At 42.6% G+C, this 22,521-nt stretch overlaps 1 protein-coding gene across 5 annotated transcripts in view; it reads right to left on the reverse strand.

Annotated features, from left to right (window-relative positions):
• RCAN2 (regulator of calcineurin 2) overlaps nucleotides 1-22,521 on the reverse strand; it is a 272,351-nt gene that overhangs the window by 13,028 nt on the left and 236,802 nt on the right. For all 5 annotated transcript variants that reach the window (XM_081519651.1, XM_081519649.1, XM_081519650.1 and 2 more), the window contains 2 exons: nucleotides 13,318-13,491; nucleotides 12,100-12,271 (listed from right to left, as the gene is read on the reverse strand). In XM_081519651.1, the coding sequence (XP_081375777.1) occupies nucleotides 12,100-12,271; nucleotides 13,318-13,491 (346 nt within the window). The remainder of the gene's footprint in view (nucleotides 1-12,099; nucleotides 12,272-13,317; nucleotides 13,492-22,521) is intronic.

Here is a 22,521-nt window from a genome sequence, read left to right on the forward strand (position 1 = left end):
TCTGGAACACGTGCATGTTAGGAAAAGATTATTGACATGAGAGATCTGAGGTCTTTTTTCCCACCCAACCCCATCCTCAGGCCTGCCCCTTATCAAAGGTAGGAGAACAGAAGTGGTCTTTGGTAAGATGGAGGAGGGGTGAAGGGAGGGAGAGGGAGAGGGAAGTGAGGGGAGAGAGAGAGAATGATTCCACGGTTTTGTTCTCAGAGGTGCTCCATTTCAGTAAAAGAAAGTTTGCCCACACTAAAATGGCTATCATCAGAAGGTCTTGCAAATAACAAATGTTAGTGAGGATGTGAAGAAAAGGGAACCTTTGTTCATTATTGGTGCAGCCACTATGGAAAACAGTATGGAGGTTCCTTAAAAAAACTAAAAATAGGACTACCATAAGATCCAGCAATTCCACTCCTGGATATTTATTGAGAAAAAATAAAAACACTAGTTCAAAAACATACATGAACCCCAATGTTCACACAGCATTATTTACAGTAGACAAGATATGGAAGCAACCCAAATGCCCATCAACAGATAAAAAAGATGATATATATATATATACAAATGTTACTCAGCCCATAAAATAGAACAGTTCTTCCATTTACTGCAATGGCAGAAAGAATATTATGCTTAGTAAAATGTCAAAGATAAATACTATATGATATCATTTATATGTGTAATCTTAGAGAAAAAACGAATGTATAAAGCAATGTATACATTTATAATGTATAGGAAAACAGAAACGGACTCACAGATATTGAGAACAAACCAGTGGTTTCCAGTGGGGAGAAGGAAGGGGGTGCAATATAGGGGTAGGGGATTAAGAGGTGCAAACTACATGCATAAAATATGTAAGAAATCAGGATATACTGAGGGCTTCCCAGGTGGTGCTAGTGGTAGAGAACCAGCCTGCCAAGAGATGCAGGTTTGATCCCTGGTTTGGGAAGACCCCCTGTAGGAGGGAATGGCAACCTACTCCAGTTTTCTTGCCTGAAGAATCCCATGGACTGAAGAGCCTGGCAGGCTACAGTCCATAGGGATACACGGGAATGGATATGACTGAAGCAACTTAGCATGCACACGAGGATATATTGAACAGCACAGGGAATTATAGCCATTATTTTGTAATAACTTTAAATGGAGGGTAATCTATAAAAACACTGAATCATTATGCTATTCTCCTGAAATCAATACTAGAAATCAACTATCTTTCAGTTAAAAAAAAGGAAAGTTTGCTTATCTTCTTTGGGTTTTCCTGTAAGACTGGATTAAGGGGCCATTTATCTTCATTCCCTCCTGAGTCATTTAGGACCTGGAGGCACTTTGTGTGGACAACAGACTGAGGCCCTGAATCAGTGGTTGGGACAAAGGAGTGGAACCCTGGGGGGAGGTGAGGGACCAAGGGAGCCACAGAGGGAGAAGGTGGGAAGGTAAAGAGAAGCCTGGGAATATGTGAGGTGGGGCCTGGGTTCCAGGGGTGAGAGGTAAGTGCAGATGTGGGGAAGAGAAGAGTGCTTTCCGTGTGCTGGGCCATAGAATCAGGAATCACTTCCCCGGCCTGGGAGTGATCACCCTGTTCCTCCTTTCCCAGGATTAGGGGTTTGGCTACGGGAATGACTATGGATGCACACCCACTTCCAAGTCTTGGTTCTGTGCCTTTTCTGTTTTTCTACAACATGCACGTTTTACCTGTGAAATAAGAAAAGGAAGTACTCCATATTGCTACTCAGTAATGATTGAGGATAATTATGGAATATATACTTAGAAGATAAGCCCTTTTAACATATCCCCCCCACCCCCCGCAGGGAAAATTCTTCCAAAGGAGGCAGAAAATTAGGAGTGCATGTCCCTGGCTCACAAATTTGCATCCCTCCCATGGGGGGTGACGTGCGGAGACTGTACTAAATGGAGCCCTGGGACTGGCTGTTTTATTTGCTTTCCATGTCTGTGATCAGAATACAGCAATTGTTGAACAAGAACTAGGGCTTATATAATGGTCATGCTACTGGCACCCCAAATATAGGTGTTCATCTATATTTTAAAAATGGAATTTTTCTCTACCTCGGAATCAATGAGCCGGGAATAGAAAATGTTTCTTCCTTATAAGTGACATGAATTAATGACATTTATTTTTCCCTTTGGGGAGAAACAATGTACACAGAGCAGCAAACCAGCAAAACTGCTTTAAAACCACGGCATGTTTTGATGGACAAGAATTTGGAAAAAAAAATCTAAATATAGCCAATGTACTTGAAACTCGAGCACGATTTTAAGCCCTCCTCTGCAGTTAACTAAAATTGATCTCTCTAACAAGAGCTAAAAATAGCAGGAGGGAAAAAGGGACCAGACAATGACTTTTCATATCTCTCCCTGCAGGCTTTTCCAGTGACAATGAACTTGACCTTCCAGAGCCATCCTAGAGAGCAGAACAGGCTGGCATTTTACATCCCACCTCTGACTGACCACCCAGCTAGTGCCAGGGACATTTCTATTTGCCATTTTGCTGATGAGTGCAGATAAGCTGTTTTGCTGGGCTGGGTTTTGTTTTTCCTATTCTGTTTCGCCTCCGAAAAGAACAGAGGACTACACTCTCTCTGGAGTCAGGAACAATAGGCATTGTAAAATAAACAAAAGAAAATATCCAATTCATTCTGCACCAGAACAAAGCTCATCTTATCTTGTCCAGGGCATTGATAAATGATGTGCTGTCTGCTGGGCTTAGTTGCTTAGTTGTATCTGACCCTTTGCGACCCCGTGGACTGGAGCCTGCCAGGCTCCTCTGTCCAGGCAAGAAGCCTGGAGTGGATAATAGCCATTTCCTTCTCCAGGCTATCTTCCTGACCCAGGGATTGAACCCTGGTCACCTGCATTGCAGCTGGATTCTTGACCATTTGAGTCACCAGGGAAACTCTGGGCTTCTGTAAATTCACCAGGGACATTAATATAAATTTTAATAGATTCTGTTTTTTTTTTAATTGAAGTATAGTTGACTTATAATGCTGTGCTAGTTTCAGGTATACAGCAAAGTGATTCATATATATATATATATATATATATTCTGTTTCAGAATCTTTTCCATTTTAGGTTATTACAAAATACCGATTATAGTCCCCTGTGCTTTAAGTAGGTCCTTGTTGTTTATCTATTTTATATACAGTAGTGTGTATCTGTTACACACACACACTCTGCTTATTTAACTTATATGCAGAGTACATCATGTGAAATGCCAGGCTGGATGAAGCACAAGCTGGAATCAAGATTGCCAGGAGAAACATCAATAACCTCAGATACGCAGATGACACCACCCTTATGGCAGAAAGTGAAGAAGAACTAAAGAGCCTCTTGATGAACGTGAAAGAAGAAAGTGAAAAAGTTGGCTTAAAACTCAGCATTCAGAAAACTAAGATCATGGCATCTGGTCCCATCACTTCACGGCAAATAGATGGGAAAGATGGAAACAGTGAGAGACTATTTTCTTGGGCTCTAAAATCACTGCAGATGGTGACTGCGCCATGAAATTATAAGATGCTTGTTCCTTGGAAGAAAAGCTATGAGCAACCTAGATAGCATATTAAAAGGCAGAGACATTCCTTTGCCAACAAAGGTTCATTTAGTCAAAGCTATGGTTTTTCCAGTAGTCATGTATGGATGTGAGAGTTAGACTATAAAGAAAGCTGAGCGCTGAAGAATTGATGCTTTTGAACTGCGGTGTTGGAGAAGACTCTTGAGAGTCCCTTGGACTGCAAGGAAATCAAACCAATCACTCCTAAAGGAAATCAGTCCTGAATACTCATTGGAAGGACTGATGCTGAAGCTGAAACTCTAATACTTTGGTCACCTGATGCGAAGAACTGACTCATCGGAAAAGACCCTGATGCTGGGAAAGATCGAAGGCAGGAGGAGAAGAGCATGAGATGGTTGGATGGCATCACCAACTGGATGGACATGAGTTTGAGCAAGCTTTGGGAGTTGGTGATGGACAGGGAAGCCTGGCATGCTGCAGTCCGTGGGGTCGCAATGAGTCAGACACGACTGAGCGACTGAACTGAGTGTGTGTCTGTTAATCCCAAACTCCTAATTTATCCCTCCTCCAATCTTCCCATTTTGGTAACCATAAGTTTGTTTTCAATGTCTGTGAGTCTTTCTCTTTTGTAATTCCATTTGTATCATTCTTTTTAGATTTCACATATAAGTGACATCATATAATATTTGTCTTTCTCTCTCTGACTACACTTAGTAAGATAATCCCTAGGTCCATCCATGTAGCCATAAATGGCATTATTTCATTCTTTTTTATGGCTGAGTATATCCCATTGTATCTCTATACCACATCTTTTTCATTCATTCATCTGTTGACAGACACTTAGATTGGCTGTTGTAAATAGTGCTGCTATGAACATTGGGTGCCTGTGTCTTTCTGAATTACAGTTTTTGTCTTTTCTAGATATATGCCTAGGGGTGGGATTGCTAGAACATGCAGTAGTTCTATTTTTAGTTTTTTAAGGAACCTCTATACTGTTCTGCATAGTGGCTGCACCGATTTACATTCTCACCAACAGTGTAGGAGGGTTCCCTTTTCTCCACACCCTCTCCAGCATTAACTATTGGTAGACTTTTTGATGATGGCTATTCTGACTGGTGTGATACTCATATTGCAATTTTGACCTGCATAGAAAGCTTCTTCTGTTTTATATAGACCTGTCCTTTAAAAAGAACAGAGGATGGCGAAACTGATCCACATGCCCTGTTTGACATTAGAGGAAAGCATCAAACTTGCCTTAAAGAGCCAAGGCCCTGCATATGCTTTAGAAAGTACCAATAAGCAGAGAAATGAATTCTAAACAAACAAAATGTCTAAGTTGTCCTGTATTTTTTAAGATGTCCTTTTGCAACAATCTGGAATTGCTTCTGGAGAAACAATTTTGTTTTTCAAGAGATCTCCCTGGTTTTTCAAACTTTGCACTCCTTAAGGCAAGGGTGCTGGCTCCATTAATCCTTTCTGTGTCTCACCAGGGGCAGAGGGACATATTTTAACTTACCAGCTGTGTAGCCTCTGGCAAATTACTTAGCTATTCTGTGCCTCACGTTCCCCAGCTGTATAAATGAGGAGAATAACAACACCTTCTCGTAGAGTCGTTGTGAACGTTAAATGAGATAATCTATATAGTAAGGTGTTTAGAACAGTGCCTGACACAAGTAAGCCCCATATATCAGTTTTAGCCATTGTTTCTGTTTACATTTTCCCCCCTAATTTATCTATTTTACTTACTCTCTGTTCTGGATGAAAAACAGAACATATGGTCATGGAGACAGTGGTTAAAAATGTTTGAAATTGTGCCTCTCCTATTTTCCAGACTATGATCCTATTCTCACTATCACAAACAGAACAAAGAGATGCTTCCCCAGTGCTATGTGGCTCTGGGTTCACACCGAAATCCATTAAGGATTTCAAAGGAAACCCACAGGCTTGGGTTTGATCATGGTCCTTTTGTGATTGCACAGTTCCCACCATGCTTGTTTCAAGAGCCTCTTTAGAAGCTCTGGGGAGCATGGCTTGTCCCTCTCTGGAAGAGAGTCACCAGTGTTCCTTTCTTCAAGAACAAGGTGCCGTTTTGCCCCTTCCTGTCTGATGCAAGACCTGTGTCCTTCCTCTCCCATTTATCCTCCATGAAAGGGTCTAAATAGCACGTTGTTCCCTTCCATTGGCAGATACACGTGTCAAAGCTTCCACAAGCCAGCTGGTTTGCCAAAGTGATCCTGGACCTGAGGGCCATCTGATTCCAGACCCCTGCTCTGAGATGCTCTTTCTTTAGACTTACTCTTCCTCAGCATCCTTAGATTTCTGCATCTCTTCTCAGTCACTCCGCTGGACCAATTTAGCACCATTAGTCACTCCTCGGAAGGAAGCAAAACTCCATTCCTTTGATCATTTGAGTTACTTTGCTCGCATTCTAATTTATGTCCCTACTCCTGGAACTAAGCTAGTCATCCTTAACATGGAATGACTTATAATTTGTTATTGAAATGATTCTGCCTAAGGATTAAAAATGAATGTTATGAAACCATTTTTTTTTTTTTTCTAAATGGAAATGCTAAAAGTCCTCTTGGTGGAGAAAACACTAATTTAGTGCTGCCTGACTCAGTCTGGCTAAAGCCATAAAACAGCAACAGTTTGCCAGAGAAGAAATTATCTCTGGGGGTGGGGGGAGGGGCGGGTGGTGGTGGGTAATCGGTCTGATTCATTCATTCATTCATTCAGTATTTATAGAGCATCTACTATGTGCAAACTGCTATCAGGCACTGGGAATACCAAAATGAATAAAACATGCATTCTTCCCTCAAAAAAGCAGGGGAGACAGAAAGATGAACCATAGAAAATTACCAGAAGGGAAGTGAGCATTTGCTGAAAGTGGCAGGAGACTGAAGTAGTTCCCGGCCATGGCACCTGGTTGGGGAGGGGGCAGAGGTGTGGGTTGGGAGACTCAGTGTGTGGTCCTGCTCTCTCTTCACTGCAGCTGAAACAGTGGCCAGAGGCCCAGGCTTCTACTAGAACCTCAGTGAGATTTTCAGTTCAGTTGTTGGATATAAATCGTTTATCTGTGTGGGCTGTAGAAGCCTTAAGGACACCGGAAAAGGACACGTGGATAATGAAATGAAGAGAAACAACCTTAAACTGCTGACAAAAATGGAGAGAAAGAGAAAGAGAAGACACCCAAACTGCAGCTGTTCTATGGGACATGATGTCAGCCAACTGTAAAGTGCAGGAGACCCTCCATATTCACTCTTGCACACACTGCACACAGGCCTTCATTTACACACTTATCAGGCCCTGAGTCAGCCTTTCTGGAAGTTATGATGGTGTTAGAGGTGACTGTCAATGCAGGTTTGGGCTAAATGTTCTGCCCGTCTCAGAGTAGAGTCGGCCTGAAGCCCACCCAGGCAGCCAGGATCCCAATAGAGGCCACTGGATCGGGCCAAGTGGTGGTCAGAAGAGCCAGGGACATTTGTCTCTGCCTCCAACCAGCTGTGTCACCCTGGACAAATGTGCTCACCGCTCTACTGCTCAGTGGTCTGATCTGGAAAATGGGGATATTAACAGAGCCTATGTCTGTGTTGCCTGCACAGCAGGGTACTTCGAAGCTGGTAGATTTACTTGGTGAAGTATATTTACTCCAAGATTTACTTGGAGAAGACTCTTGAGAGTCCCTCGGATAGCAAGGAGATCAAACCAGTCAATCCTAAAGGAAATCAACCCTGAATATTCATTGGAAGGACTGATGCTGAAGCTGAAGCTCCAACACTTTGGCCACCTGATGTGAAAAGTGGACTCATTGGAAAAGATCTGATGCTGGGAAAGACTGAAGGCAGGAGAAGAAGGGGACAACAGAGGATGAGATGGTTGGATATAATCATCAACTCAATGGACATGAGTTTGAGCAAATTCCAGGAGATAGAGAAGGACATGGAAGCCTTGCATGCAGCAGTCCATGGGGTTGCAAAGAGTCGGACACGACTGAGAGACTGAACAACAACAACAAAAGGGAAGGTGACGGTTACAGGTTAGGCGTAAAATTAAGGCGCCATTTTAATACTATTGATAAGTTATTCACAATTCTAAAAAGAAGCCCTCTTTTTCCCTGTCTTTTCAAGGTCATTTTCTTCCTACTTCCTGGCTCCTCTGACACTCTGTGAGCATCCCTTCTGTGGCCTGATCCCACTGCCTCCACCCCTGCCTGTCAGTCCCAGGTTATACTGGTCCCCAGCAGTGGCTTGAGACCAGGGACTCAGCTCCATGAGCCAGTGAGGTGGTCTGAGACTTGCCCTTATCTTCCCTTTGTATCCTTCTCTGTGAACATTAACTATAAATCAGTTTTCTTTCTGGCTCTAGATTAAAAATGATTTGAATTTACTGGATTGCAGGCTCCAAGTGAGTGGACCTGAGGCCAGCTGGGATCTGAAAGTCTGACTTAGCCTGGGCCTCCTTCATAGAGAGTGAAATAGGAAGAGTACTGCCATGAGGCCCTGGTCCTGCCACTGGCAAGTCATTCCTGCTTCCCTCTCAGGGCCTCAGGTTCCCCTCCTGTGAAATACAAGTTGGCAGTGACCCCCTAGGTCCTCTAAGTGTGCCCAGCTGCTCAGTCATGTCCATCTCGCTGTGTCCCCATGGACTGTAGTCTGCCAGGCTCCTCTGCCCATGGGATTCTCCAGACATGAAAGTTGGAGTGAGTTGCCATTTCCTCCTCCAGGGGATCTTCCTGACTCAGGGATCGAACCTGCGTCTCTTGAGCCTCCTGTGTTGGCAGGCACATTCTTTACCACTAGCGCTACTTGGGAATCCCTAGGCCCTCTAGCCAAGATCTCAGTGATTCTATGTAGAGCTCTGTTTCAGTTCCATTCAGTCACTCAGTCATGTCCGACTCTTTGCAACCCCATGGACTGCGGCACTCCAGGCCTCCCTGTCCATCACCAGCTCCCAGAGTTTACTCAAACTCATGTCTATTGAGTCGGTGATGCCATCCAACCATCTCATCCTCTGTTGTTCCCTTCTCCTCCTGCCTTCAATCTTTTCCAGCATCAGGGTCTTTTCAAATGAGGGTCTTTTGGGGTCTTCAGGGTCTTTTCGCATCAGGTGGCCAACGTATTGGAGTTTCAGCTTCGACGTCAGCCCTTCCAATGAACATTCAGGACTGATTTCCTTTAGGATGGACTGGTTGGATCTCCTTGCAATCCAAGGAACTCTCAAGAGTCTTCTCCAACACCACAATTCAAAAGCATCAATTCTTCGGCGCTCAGCTTTCTTTACAGTCCAACTCTCACATCCACATATGACTACTGGAAAAACCATAGCCTTGACTAGATGGACCTCTGTTGGCAAAGTAATGTCTCTGCTTTTTAATATGCTATCTAGGTTGGTCATAACTTTTCTTCCAAGGAGTAAGTGTCTTTTTACGTCAAGGCTATATATTGTCACCCTGCTTATTTAACTTATATGCAGAGTACATCATGAGAAATGCTGGGCTGGATGAAGCACAAGCTGGAATCAAGATTTCTGGGAGAAATATCAATAATCTCAGATATGCAGATGACACCACCCTTGTGGAAGAAAGTGAATAGGAACTAAAGAGCCTCTCGACGAAAGTGAAAGAGGAGAGTGAAAAAGTTGGTTTAAAGCTCAACATTCAGAAAACAAAGATCATGGCATCTGGTCCCATCACTTCATGGCAAATAGATGGAGAAACAGTGGAAACAGTGGCAGACTTTACTTTTTTGGGCTCCAAAATCACTGCAAATGGTGACTGCAGCCATGAAATAAAAAATAAAAAAAAAAAGAGCTCTGTTTGCTAACATTCAAAACAGCTGTACAAAATGTTCAACTGTGTTCTTGTTAAAATCTTGGGAGTCAAACCAGCAGCTTGAAGGATAGCAGCTTTCATGGTACTGCTTTTAAAGTGTTCTGAGTGGGACTTCTCTGGTGGTCCAGTGATTAAGAATCCACCTACCAATGCAGGGGACATGGGTTTGATCCCTAGTCTGGGAAGATCCCACATGCTGAGGGCAACTAAGCTCCTGTGCCACAACTAATGAGCCTGTGCTCCAGAGCCCAGGGTTGCAACTACTGAAGCTGAGTACCCTAGAGCCCGTGCTCCATAACAAGAGAAGCTACCACAATGAGAAGCCCGCACGCTGCGACCAGAGAGTAGTCCCCTCTTACTGCAACTAAAGAAAGCCCGCAGGCAGCAATGAAGACCCAGCATGGCCAAAAATAATAAATAAATAAAATTAAATTAAAAAATAAAGTATCCTGAAATGACTGGGGGAAATGGGTCACAGGCTTGACTTCAGCAGACCTGATTTATTTCACACACTCTACAACACTTGCACATATCACACACATGGCTCTCTTGGGAGAGAGTCATGGGATGGGAGTGCATTTGCTCAGAATTCCTGTATGTGGACCAGACTTTCAAGGAAATCACATTCCACAAACATCTCCCTTATTATTGCTTCTTTTATCAGCCCATCTTGGTAGTTGGATACCTCCTGCTTCTCAGTAGCTGAAACCAATAGCTATTTTAAAGGCTCCAAGAAGCTGAGTGACTAGACAGTGATTACAAAGAAACTCCCCAAAGACACTGCTGTTGAAAGTGCTGTAATCTAACTTTTAAGGCCACACATAGGACAGCCAGTAATTCTCTTGCAGGGAGTAATTATTCATCACATCAGCCTCATATCAATCTGAAGACCCAGTAGGATGATCACCTTTTCCTGAATTGCCTGGGAATTTCTTGGTTTTAGCATTACAAGTTCCCAGGAATCCCCTAAGTCTGAGGGCACCAAGACAGTGGGTCACCCTCGTACTCAGGATTCTTAAATTTCAGTGTATGCAACAATCAATAAAAAAAAGTGAAAGTGAAAGTCAAGTCAGTCATGTCTGACTCTTTGAAACCCCATGGACTGTAGCCCCCTTGGCTCCTCTGTCCATGGGATTCTCCAGGCAAGAATACTGGAGTAGATAGCCGTTCCCTTCCCCAGGGGATTTTCCTGACCCACGGATCAAACTCTAGTCTCCGGCATTGCAGGCAGACTCTTTACTGTCTGAGCCACCATGAAAATCCATATGTGTTATTAAAACTTGAGATTTCTGGGGTGAGAGATACTAATGCCAAATGTTTTCCTTATCTAAGAAATACTGATAAGAACTTATAAATTTATCATCCCTGGCATTTGGCTACCAATGGTTCTTGAACTCATCTGCACATCAGAATCACCTGGGGAGATTTTTTTTTAAATACTGATGCTTGATTTGATCCAAATCAATTAAATTAGCATTTCTGGGGTGTGCACTCAGCCCCCTTTCACACTGTGAGAACCACCAGTACAGAGAGCAGGCACAATGACTATTATTTATTTTCAGATCTTCGGTGCTTAAAAGCTCAGCTGCCACCTGGTTGTGGCCCACCCACTTTCCACATTTCCCCTCTTGCTATAATATAGGAAAACTACTATGGAGTACAAGGTGGCACCATCAGCTGAAACTGAGGGCAGTATCACTTCTAGGTATAAAAACATAAGCTTTTGGATAAGTGTGTAAGAAATATGTACACGAATGTTAACTGCAGCTTGGATTGTAATGGCAAGAAACTGGAAACCATCTAAATGGCCATCAGCAGGAGAGTGGATGAATACCTACTGGTAGTGGACTTGCCCGATGGCATACTGCACCATAGTGAAAATGAGAGCATCCAAGCTACAGGTACCAACATCAGAACAAAATGACCATAGAGTTTTTCTTAAGTTAGAGGCTAATGTGACTGGCTTCCCTGGGGGTTTTAGAGGTGTCACTTTTCAGGTAGATTGTTTTGTAGCAAAGGATTCCTGGGCATACCATAGCAGCAGTAAAACAAGGTTGCACAGTCTAGAAGCCTCATGCCGGCTGGTAGAGCTCATTTTGCCTGTTTTGCAATCTTAAAACATTTGCATTGCAATCCAGAAGCTGGGACTGACATTTTAGTGCCAGCTCCTGAATTGCTTTTGAACAGGTACAAAGTCTGATGCTGCGTTTTCTTTCATCATCCCTCTGGCTGCCTACATACAGAGATAAATTCATTAGAAATGCAGATGTTGGACTTCCCTGGTGGCTCAGTGGTAAAGAATCCGCTTGCCAATGCAGGAGACACATGGGTTTGATCCCTGGTCCCGGAAGATCCCACGTGCTGAGGAGAACTAAGCCTGTGTGCCACAACTATTGAGCATGTGCTCCAGAGTCTGGGAGCCACAACTGCTGGGCCCATGTGCTGCAACTACTGAAACCCTTGCACCCCAGAGCCTGTGTTCTGCAACGAGAGAAGCCACTGAAATGAGAAGCCCTCCCACTGCAACTGGAGAGTAGCCTTGCTTCACCACAACTACAAAAAAGCCCGCAAAGCAACAAAGAACCATCACAGCCAATAATAAATATATAAATCCACATTAAAAAAAAATTGAGGAAAAAAATAATAAATGCAGATGTTACAAGAAACCCAGGATTTTAGGATGGTTCATCTTGTTTTGGCTTTTCTAAGCGGCTGTCAAATGTTTATTTCCAGAAAGGGCCACATTGCTTACCTGGTCCTAGTTTGGCCACGGCATAGAGGAGGTCATAGTTAAGGACGGGTGTGGCATCACTGATGGGCTGCCAGCCGACGGGCGGAGAGGCAGGGGGTGAGATGAGGAACTGTTTGGCAGGCTGTGGTGGAGCCAAATGCAGTTTGTCTCCGTCTGTCTCTGGAGTCTGAACCTTGCAAACACAGGAGAAATGAAGGCACATTATTCATTTCGGCCTTGGATATGCTGTGTTGTTCCACAGAGATGCAGAACCTGGCCTTTAGCCTGTGACAAATGAACCAATGAACCAGGCTGCAATAATAATGACTACTGACCACACACCACGGGCTCAGTTATCTTACTTGATTCTTAAAACAGTTGATCTCAGCCTTTAGCTGCATAAGAGTGACCTGGGAAGCTTACCAAGAACGAGTGCTGACCCCCACTCCTGGAGTTTCTGAGTCGGTTGATGGGGTCAGGGTCAGAGAATCTGCATTGGTAACAAATTTCCAGGTGATGTTGGTGCTGCTGGTCCCCAGACCTTTCCTTTCCTTCCCTTCTTTCTCTCCCCTCTGTGTCCCTGCCCTCCTTCCCATCCTTCCTTCATATGCTCTTTCCTTCCTTCCTTCCATCTCTCTCTCTCCCTTCCTCTCTCTTTCTCTTTTAATTGAGGTGATATTCACATAACTTGAAATTAAGCCACTTTAAACTGAACAATTTCAGTGGTATTTAGTCTACGCTCAGTGCTGTGCAATCGCCACTCCTATTGATATTCAAAGTATTTTTATTACTCCAGAGGAAACCCTGGACCCATTAAACAGTTACTACCATTTCTGTCTCCAGTAGTTGTGATGAGCCCATTCTTATTACAAGTATTAGCTGGTCTTTATGGGCATTTATTTACTAAATGCTAAACACTTTAACACACAGTAAGTCATTTAATCCTCATGACAATGTAAGGAGTATGTCATCATCCCCATTTTACAGATGGGGAAACTGAGGCCCAGTGAGGTTATGTAACTTGCCTAGGTTAGAACCAAGGTGTCGTGGGCCCTCAGAGCCTGTTTTCTAAAGTACTATGCTGTCCCTGCCTGTGAATCATGATATAAATTTATTTTTTAGTGAACTAATTATAGACTACAAAGCAGTCTGAAAGTAGCAAGGGCCTCATTTACATTTTGAAAAGGTAAAAAGACAAAGTAGGGCAGATGGAGTAACTCTGGAAAAGAATGCTCTTACCTGGGCAAAGTAGAGTTTTAACTTTTTCCCTCTGAACTGGGTTTCATGAAGCTCTATCCTGGCTCGGGCTGCAGATTTGGGATTGCTGAAGTTTATTCGGACACGTCTGAAACTCTTAAACAGCTGGAACGTCACACAGTCATCGTAAGTCCGGAACAGACCCTCAAATTTCTCCTGATAAAAACAAACACAGAGGAAAATCCATTGGCCACATATCTTGTACGATGCCAGGTCTGACAAAAACAAGTGAGCAAGTAAATAAATAGGCTCTTCCTAACATAAAATTCAAACAGAACACTGTAATGTAGTTTTTTCACCTGTTGATCTGTTGCCAGGTGCTAAACATGCCTGTGGATTCTGTCATAAGGTTCATAATCTGGGTCCTGGGATTCATAGGAAGTAGGTGAATGGGGTTGGAAATGCATGACAAACTGACAGTCATGTTGAATGTTGCAACACAGATGTGTTTGTTTCTGGGACGGGTATCATAACTGTCAAAGGTTCTCAAAGGAGTCCATTATCTCCAAAATATTAGATCTACCGAGTGAAGCATGTGGTCGACATTGCTAATGATCATCAAGTTTGAGGGCACTGTTCTTGCCTAAAAATATAAGAGCTCACATGACCCCAAACTCTTCTACTAGTCAGGCAGTGCCATGTGATTAGTTCTGGCTGATGAAATGGGTACAGAAGACAGGAATGCCCTTTAGAAAATTTTCAGCCTCTTTCCCTGAATATGCCATGTGCTCCAGACGGTAGGAGAGTCAGAATAGGATTCTCCTCAGCCTGGGTTCCTGAGTGGCTCTGTGGAGCAGAAATATCTTCTTCCCAAATCCCACCCACATAGCTGACTTCGCCTCGACAAAGGAAAAGAACTCTTTACCGTGTTAAACTGAGATTTGTGGATTAGTTTATTCCTGCAGCACCACCAAGCCTATCACAAAGCAATAATTTAAAATAAATAATAACTTTATTTATTTATAAGTAAATATTGTTATAATATTATAAATAAATAAATCATATTATTTATAAATAATAAAATAAATAAATAATTTAAAATAAATAATTTAAAATTTTTGGTTTGATACAAACTTCAATTCAACTGAACAAATATCTATTCAATGCTTACTTTGTACAAAGGATAGTCTCTAAGTTCTAGGAGGATGCAGAAGTGAGCATCATTTTGTTCCAGTGCTCAGTGATCTAATAATCTAAGGTGACAGGCAGGCAGACACAAATAAGAGAACACTCCTAAGACTGGTAAAAGACATAAAAGGAAAACTAAAAAAAATATATGAACACCATCTATCTGGCTCCTCTTAGCTTTAAAAAAAAGATCATTATGAGAAACAAAAACAGTTCATGTTAAGATACTCTGTGTTCTTAATGGAGAAATAGCCACTAAGGAAATAACTTCTATTAAAAAAATGGCTGATTCTTTCATTTCTACAATAAAAGATATTTTGTCATAAGGGTGAGTTCAAGTAGGAATGAAGATGCATGAAAGATTAATATGGCAAGATTCACTGCACTTGGATTTGTAAGGGACCTAAGAGATAATTAACTCGGCCTTTTCCTCCTCAACTCCATCATTTTAAAAATCAGGACCCTGAGGTGTGAAGAGATGAGGACCTTCCCACGGTCACACAGGCAGTTGTTGGCAGAGCCAGAACCAGAATACAGAGATGCTTTCAATTACATCAGTAATTACCCTGCTAGACGGAGAGGAAGAGGTTGCTGCCTTAATAAAAGCAAGACAGGGAGAGCAATAAGCTGCCCCAGGCTCTTGTGTGACCACGTCTAAGAGAATCGACAAGGTAATGTGGGGTAAGAGAACCACTGCCCTCCAAGGCCACATGGGAAGAGGGACTCAGATGTCCGGCAAGGTCTTCCTGCCTCTTTCACAACCAAGTGAACTGATATCAGACCCTCAAGGCCAGTGATCCTTCCAAAGGCTGCTGCCCATTTCTGAGATTTTCCATTGTGTCGCTGAGCATGTGTGAATTTGTGCTAAGTCGCTTCAGTTGTGTCTCCCTCTTTGTGACCCTGTGGACTGTAGCCCACCAGGCTCCCCTATCCATGGGATTTCCCAGGCAAGAATACTGGAGTGGGTTGCCATGCTCTCCTCCTGGGGATCTTCCCAACCCAGGGATCGAACCTGTGTCTCCTCCAACTCCTGCATTGCAGGTGGATTCTTTATCACTGAGCTGAAGGGGAAGCCCATGGGCCACCGCAGTTCCTCCCATTTTGACCCATGTCTACACACTTGTTCTCTTTTTTTGTATGCATGTATTAGCTTTTTTGGTTAGTTTGTTTAGATATAAGGATGTTTATTGAAATGTGGTCATGGCAATTTTTTTTAAAAGAATTTGAATGTCATGAATGGGGAAACTTTATTTTAAAGTATTTTTTCCACATTCTTTAAATTGAGTAAAACAGTTTTTACATTCTATTGTGCTTTACAATTTTCAAAAGCTTCACACACATGATTTCATGTAACCTCATTATACCCCTTTTCAAAACAGCTTTATTTTTTTTTCCAGTCTCATGACATTTGTGGAGATATTTGAGGGGGTTCTCTCTTCCCTTTTCAGGCTCTGTTCTTACTCCTCTTTCTCTAGCAAGAACAAAACAGAAATCTTTCCTTGTTTGTTCCTTAGGTAGTTTTTATTCTCCATTCTCAAGCCTTGGGATGAGGCAACTCCCAGGCTGGGGGCCTCAGTCACAAGTCCCAAGGGGCTTTCTTTTATTTACTTATAAAGTTTTAAAAATTTTATTGGCTTATTTATTGACTGCTGTATCTTCATTGCTGCGTGGGCTTTTCTCTAGTTGCAGCAAGCAGGGGCTACTCTATAATTGCAGTGCTCAGGCTTCTTCTTGCAGTGGCTTCTCTTGTTGGTGAGCACGGGCTTGGCTCAGCAGTTTTGGTTTCCGGGCTCCAGAGCACATGATCAATAGTTGTGGTGTATGGGCTTAGTTGCTCAGCAGGGTGTGGGATGTTCCTGGACCAGGCATCGAACCAGTGTCTCCTGCATTGGCAGGTGGACTCTTCACCACTGAACCAGCAGGGAAGTCCCCCCAGGGGGCTTTTTAAGGCATTCCCTCCCACCCCACCCCCTACTACTGCTACTGTGTTTTCCTAAACAAGTATCCTGGTGAATAAAATGCTTTCTGGTTCCTCGCAAGAGGAAATAGTCTCACCAGACAAAATCCAAGATGGTGATTTGATTAATTTGAGACGTTTCAGGAATGGAAGGAATTAAATTGAAAGCTCTTATCTCTATCTTTTAGGACAAAATCTGAAGGTCTTCTTTGTGGCTCTAGGTTTTTCCACTCCAGTCTAGGAGTTTCCTTCCTATCCTGCCCCTACCCTCACCCCCACACCAGGACCTCAGCACAGGTGTCAAGACCAGCCTTGGAGGGAGACGTGTTTTTTCCCTGGAGTCTAATTCTTTGCTTTTTGTTTTATACGTCTTCTTTATGCTTCACACCTCAGCTGTTTGGCCTCAAGAGCCTGAATTAGGAGGAAGGAATGGAGGAGGCCAGGTTTTAGGCTTAGGGCAGAGGTGACATAAATACCAGATGTCAGTGATAACTATAATTGTTTTCTTCACTGCTTCTCCAAAGAGGGCTCCAGGCAGCAAGCTGGAGATGGGAGGTGACAGAAGGCTCTTTGTTATGTCTTGTTTTGGGCTCAGACCAAAAACAAAAGGTAGTCTTCCACCAGACTTGGGGTGCGTCCCAGAGCTCAGAGACCAGGGTTTTCACTGGCCCATCTGGAGCCCATTTCTACAATGATAATAATAATAAGCAACTAACATTTACTTGGCTTGTCCACTCTGCACAGGTCTTTTGAGAACTTGCAGTGTCGAGGGTGACAATTGGCCAAGTGTTGGGAATTTGCTGGTCATCTCTGTTTTTTTCCACTAGTGACATGACAAGCATTTCATTTGCTAAGCAGCAGGATGCCAGACCAAACTGGCAGGAGGCAGATCCAACTCAGTGAAGGTGCCAGGTGTACCCCTAGGCAAAGCCGTGACTCATCAGATCAAGTCCCGGGGGTCCTCCCCCTGCTTTTACAGCAAATCTTCTGTGGCTTTGATGCCCAGGTTCCCACCAGGGACACGGTAATATTTTTCTGCCCTCTGGCTGCCAGTTTCCTCCAGCCTGGCACCCCACAAACCCAATAAATTCATTTCCTCAACAGTTAATCTCTTTTTAGCCACTGGTTTGCATAAAACTCTACAGCAATGATCTCAAACTCTAGTCTCTGGACTTCTTCACACACATAAATAAATGATAGAGGATCCTAAAGAACTGTGGTTTTATTTTTCAGTTTATTTTATTGAAGTATACTTGATTTACAGTGCTGTGTTAATTTTTGCTGGCAGCAAAGTGATTCAGTTTTGATTCACTTCTTCATATTCTTTTCCATTATGGTTTGTTTAGGATATTGAATACAGTTCCCTGTGCTATACAATAGGACCTTGTTTTTTTATCCATCCTATGTATAACAGTTTCTTGTTTATGCTCAAATCTTTCAGTCATGTCTGACTCTTTGAGACCCTATGGACTATGGCAGCCCACCTGGCTCCTCTGTCCATAGAACTTTTCAGGAAAGAATCCTGGGTTGCCTTTTCCTCCTCCAGAGGATCCTCCCAACCCAGAGACTGAACCTGTGTCTCCTGGGGCTTTTGCATTGCAGGCAGATTCTTTACCCACTGAGCCACTGGGGAAGCCCATATAATAGTTTGCAACATGCTAATCCCAAACTCCCAATCCTTCCCTCCTGAGTGCAGCTTAGAGCATCTTAAAACATTTTCTTAAGTCACTCAATGTATTTTCATACACACAGAATAGCTTTAAGTGGACATCCCATTTTGTTATTCAGATTATTGAAAAGGCATGTGTTCAAGAATAAAGATTGATAAAAATTAACAACTTTTATGGCTTCATCAAGGACATTCTGAAGTAAAATTGGTATTTTTTATTTATTGCACTCCTTTTCCTTTTTTAAATAAAAACTTTGAGTGTATAGTTGTGAAAAATACAAATACAAATACATTGAACTAGTATAGTTCAATGCCACTGCATTGATTCATACCAAAGTACCAGCAGTTTTATCCACGTTTGCTTTTGCACCATGGGTGTAAGTGTCAACATAGGTGAAGAAGCAAATAATGTCTTAGTATTATTATTATTGAAATATCAATAGTTTTGACCTCATGGGATATGGTCTTGGGAACTCCCAGGACTCCATAGACCACCCTTTGAGAGCTGCTATACAATAGGACCTCAGAAAAGGTAAGACAAGAGGTGTAGTGAGACTCTTAAGGGTACAACATGATAGAGGTCAAAGAATGGTCTGCCTCCATTTGAATGATGCCCAGGGAATACGGGCTGTCAAGAGTAATCTAGGATTTGGTACGGGGAGGATGTTGGGGAGTTATTTTAGAATACAAATTGTACTCTCAGGAAAATTAACAAGGAGCTCTAGAGAAGAAAGAGAGGCTAGGAGAAGGAGTTTGTAGGAAAAGAAGGACCAGGGATGAAGAGTGGAGCTGGATGAGACATGAGCACAGGGGAGGATGCTGTGCCAATGGGGGGTGTTCTGAGTAATGTACACCCTTGGCAGGGTAGACGAGATAACCAGCAAGGAAGGCTGCGATAGCTGATGAGACCACACAGGGCTGGGGTGCTTGGTGTCCAAAGAATAATTTGGTATTTTTATCCTCATCAATTTTTATCAGCTTCATTCTTTATATAGCAAGAACTACAAGGTGCATATAAAGACATTCCAGGCAGTATGCCTGAAAGTGTTGAAAGTGACGGTTTATAGAGAATGTAGACCCAAGGCAAACTCAGGTCTTATTTGAAATCAAATAATTCTATGGTTTCAAATATGAACACTTTGGAATTTAAAATTTTCTACCTTTAAATGTAATTGCTTTTCTTGAGTGGTCTGGACAGTGCTGAGACAGGTATAGATGAATTGCTACCACTGGAACCATTTATTGCTTTGCCTGGAGAATTTCACTGCAATTTTCCTTTAACCTTCTTATTTCATCTCTGTTATAATTACTCCTTTATTTATTAAGTGTGCCCTACATTATAAAAGATTCTAACATGGCTTATTAAGACATGGAAGAATGAAATAAAATGAAATGGAAATTGGATAGAGAAAAAGAAGAAAACAAGAGTAGAAAGATAAAGCCAAAAAGGAGGACTCTTCAGAAAAAGTGAAAAGCTTCTCATCTAGTCTTGATTATCTGCCATGGGTGGGCCAACATTTTGCCTCTGATTTCTCTCAATGTTGACATGATACAGTCATCCTCATCAGTTATGCAATTTTCAGGGCCAATAATCAATCTGATTTCGGTGTTGACCATCTGGTGATGTCCATGTGTAGGGTCTTCTCTTGTGTTGTGGGAAGACGGTGTTTGCTATGACCAGTGCGTTCTCTTGGCAAAACTCTATTAGCCTTTGCCCTGCTTCATTCTGTACTCCAAGGCCAAATCTGCCTGTTAATCCAGGTGACCTGTATGCAGGTCAGGAAGCAACAGTTAGAACTGGACATGGAACAAAAGACTAGTTCCAAATAGGAAAAGGAGTACGTCAAGGCTGTATATTGTCACCCTGCTTATTTAATTTATATGCAGAGTACATCATGAGAAACGCTGGGCTGGAAGAAGCACAAACTGGAATCAAGATTGCTGGGAGAAATACCAATAACCTCAGATATGCAGATGACACCATCCTTAGGGCAGAAAGTGAAGAGGAACTAAAAAGCCTCTTGATGAAAGTGAAAGAGGAGAGTGAAAAAGTTGGCTTAAAGCTCAACGTTCAGAAAACTAAGATCATGGCATCTGGTCCCATCATTTCATGGGAAATGGATGGGGAAACAGTGGAAACAGTGGAAACAGTGACAGACTTTATTTTTTGGGGCTCCAAAATCACTGCAGATGGTGATTGCAGCGATGAAATTAAAAAGACGCTTACTCCTTGGAAGGAAAGTTATGACCAAACTAGACAGCATATTAAAAAGTAGAGACATTACCTTGCCAACAAAGGTCCATCTAGTCAAGGCTCTGATTTTTCCAGTAGTCATATATGGATGTGAGAGTTGGACTGTCAAGAAAGCTGAGCGCCGAAGAATTGATGCTTTTGAACTGTGGTGTTGGAGAAGACTCTTGAGAGTCTCTTGGACTACAAGGAGATCCAATCAGTCCATCCTAAAGGAGATCAGTCCTGGGTATTCACTGGAAGGACTGATGTTGAAGCTGAAACTCCAATACTTTGGCCACCTCATACGAAGAGTTGACTCATTGGAAAAGACCCTGATGCTGGGAAGGTTTTGGGGCAGGAGGAGAAGGGGACGACAGAGGATGAGATGGCTAGATGGCATCACCGACTCGATGGACATGAGTTTGGGTAAACTTCGAGAGTTGGTGATGGACAGAGAAGCCTGGCGTGCTGCGATTCATGGGGTCGCAAAGAGTCAGACATGACTGAGTGACTGAACTGACAGGGCCAATAAGGCAAAGTTGAGGCTGGCCTGAAAACCGGGCAGAAAGATCTGCCCATGGTCCTCATACAGAAGCTCTGGTGATACAGAGAATATCTACACAATATCTGCTACGCTTAGATATTATAGAACACAGACCAAGTAGTGGTGATCTGTTAACAGTTTCCAATCAAAATGGAAGCAACAATTATTTTTTAAATCAACATCCTTTAACAGAGTCCCCAAGACTTAGGAAGTGATCAATAGATTCTACTTAATTGGTTGATACAAAATCCCAAGGTATTTTACAAGCTATTAGAATGCTGAAATATTACCTTCAGTTTAATTCTAAACCAGACAGCCTGTAGATAAACAATATCATCTAATATATCATCTCATTAAATCCTCACTAAGCCCCACTTTGACGGAGAGTTGGAATTACTATTATCCTGAGTAACACACGAAAGAAGTGAATGACCTTCACAGAATCACCTAACTAGTTAGCAAAACCAGAGCTAGTAAGCATAAGTTGTTTATACTACAGCTATATCATGGATGATATGCAAACAGGTGAGGAGTCTGAAAAACCAGAATGACAAAACCAGCTTTCCTTGTCCATCCAGAACAGTCTTGACCTTGAAAACGTTGCTGCCAGAGAAATCCAATGGTGCCTCTATCTGTGTTCCAAATGATGCTCTTTATACCTTTATATAATTTTTCAATTTTCTCACTTATGATCCCTTTGGGTATAAATTATCTTAATAAGAAATTCAGTTCCCTCAAAACCTCAAGGCTCTCATCTGTCAGGTAATACCGCCCAGAAACTGCCAAAGAGTGAAATAATTCACTTAGGTTTATCACCTCTCAACGGATGCCCCGGATGAGCTCTGTGCAAATCTCATGTTTAAGGATCATACTGGATTTTATAGGCTGCTCAGGAGGGCCTCCTGTCAAAAGGACTGTTACTGTAAATCTTCTGTAATGCAGACTCCTTATGTGAGAGGCATAACCAGGCCTGCGTGGAGGGATTGTTTTTCATCTGGATTTTAACCTGTCAGGATTCCTTAGGCCAGGCAGACTTGTCTTAAATCATGCTTTGTTCCCTTTGTGCTTCTGATATTACCAAAATAAAAAAAAAATCACTGCAAAAGGAGGCTCTCAACCCTTCCTTGCTGATAAAAGAAGTGGACAGACCTCATGCCACATAGAGGCTCAAAAATAGATAGTTCACAAAGCCTTGATCCCTTTCCAATGGAGTCCTTGTGAGAAACAAAGACCTAAAACTCAGATCCAAATTCCAAATGGAGCTGCTCTGTCCTTAAACCTCATGGATTCATCACCTCTTTTGGCAGAATGCTTTCTGTGGCCTGTGTTGGTTCTGTTCTTTGATTCCCAGCAGCGACCCTAAGGTTCACAGAGACTGGATAACACTGCCATGTAAGCATCCATTTTTACTCCTCTGTTTTTTTTTTTAAAATTTTAAATGGGAGAGCAAGGAGATCAAGTCAGTCAGTCCTAAAAGAAATCAACTTTGAATATTCATTGGAAGGACTGATGCTGAAGCTGAAGCTCCAATACTTTGGCCACCTGACGCGGACAGCCGACTCACTGGAAAAAAGACCCTGATGCTGGGAAAGATTGAAGGCAGAGGAGAAAAGGGTGACAGAGGATAAGATGGTTGGATGGCATCACTGACTCGA

Source organism: Giraffa tippelskirchi, chromosome 8 (assembly GCF_054371585.1).
Source record: "Giraffa tippelskirchi isolate mGirTip1 chromosome 8, T2T-mGirTip1v1.2.pri, whole genome shotgun sequence".
NCBI classification, from domain to species: domain Eukaryota; kingdom Metazoa; phylum Chordata; class Mammalia; order Artiodactyla; family Giraffidae; genus Giraffa; species Giraffa tippelskirchi.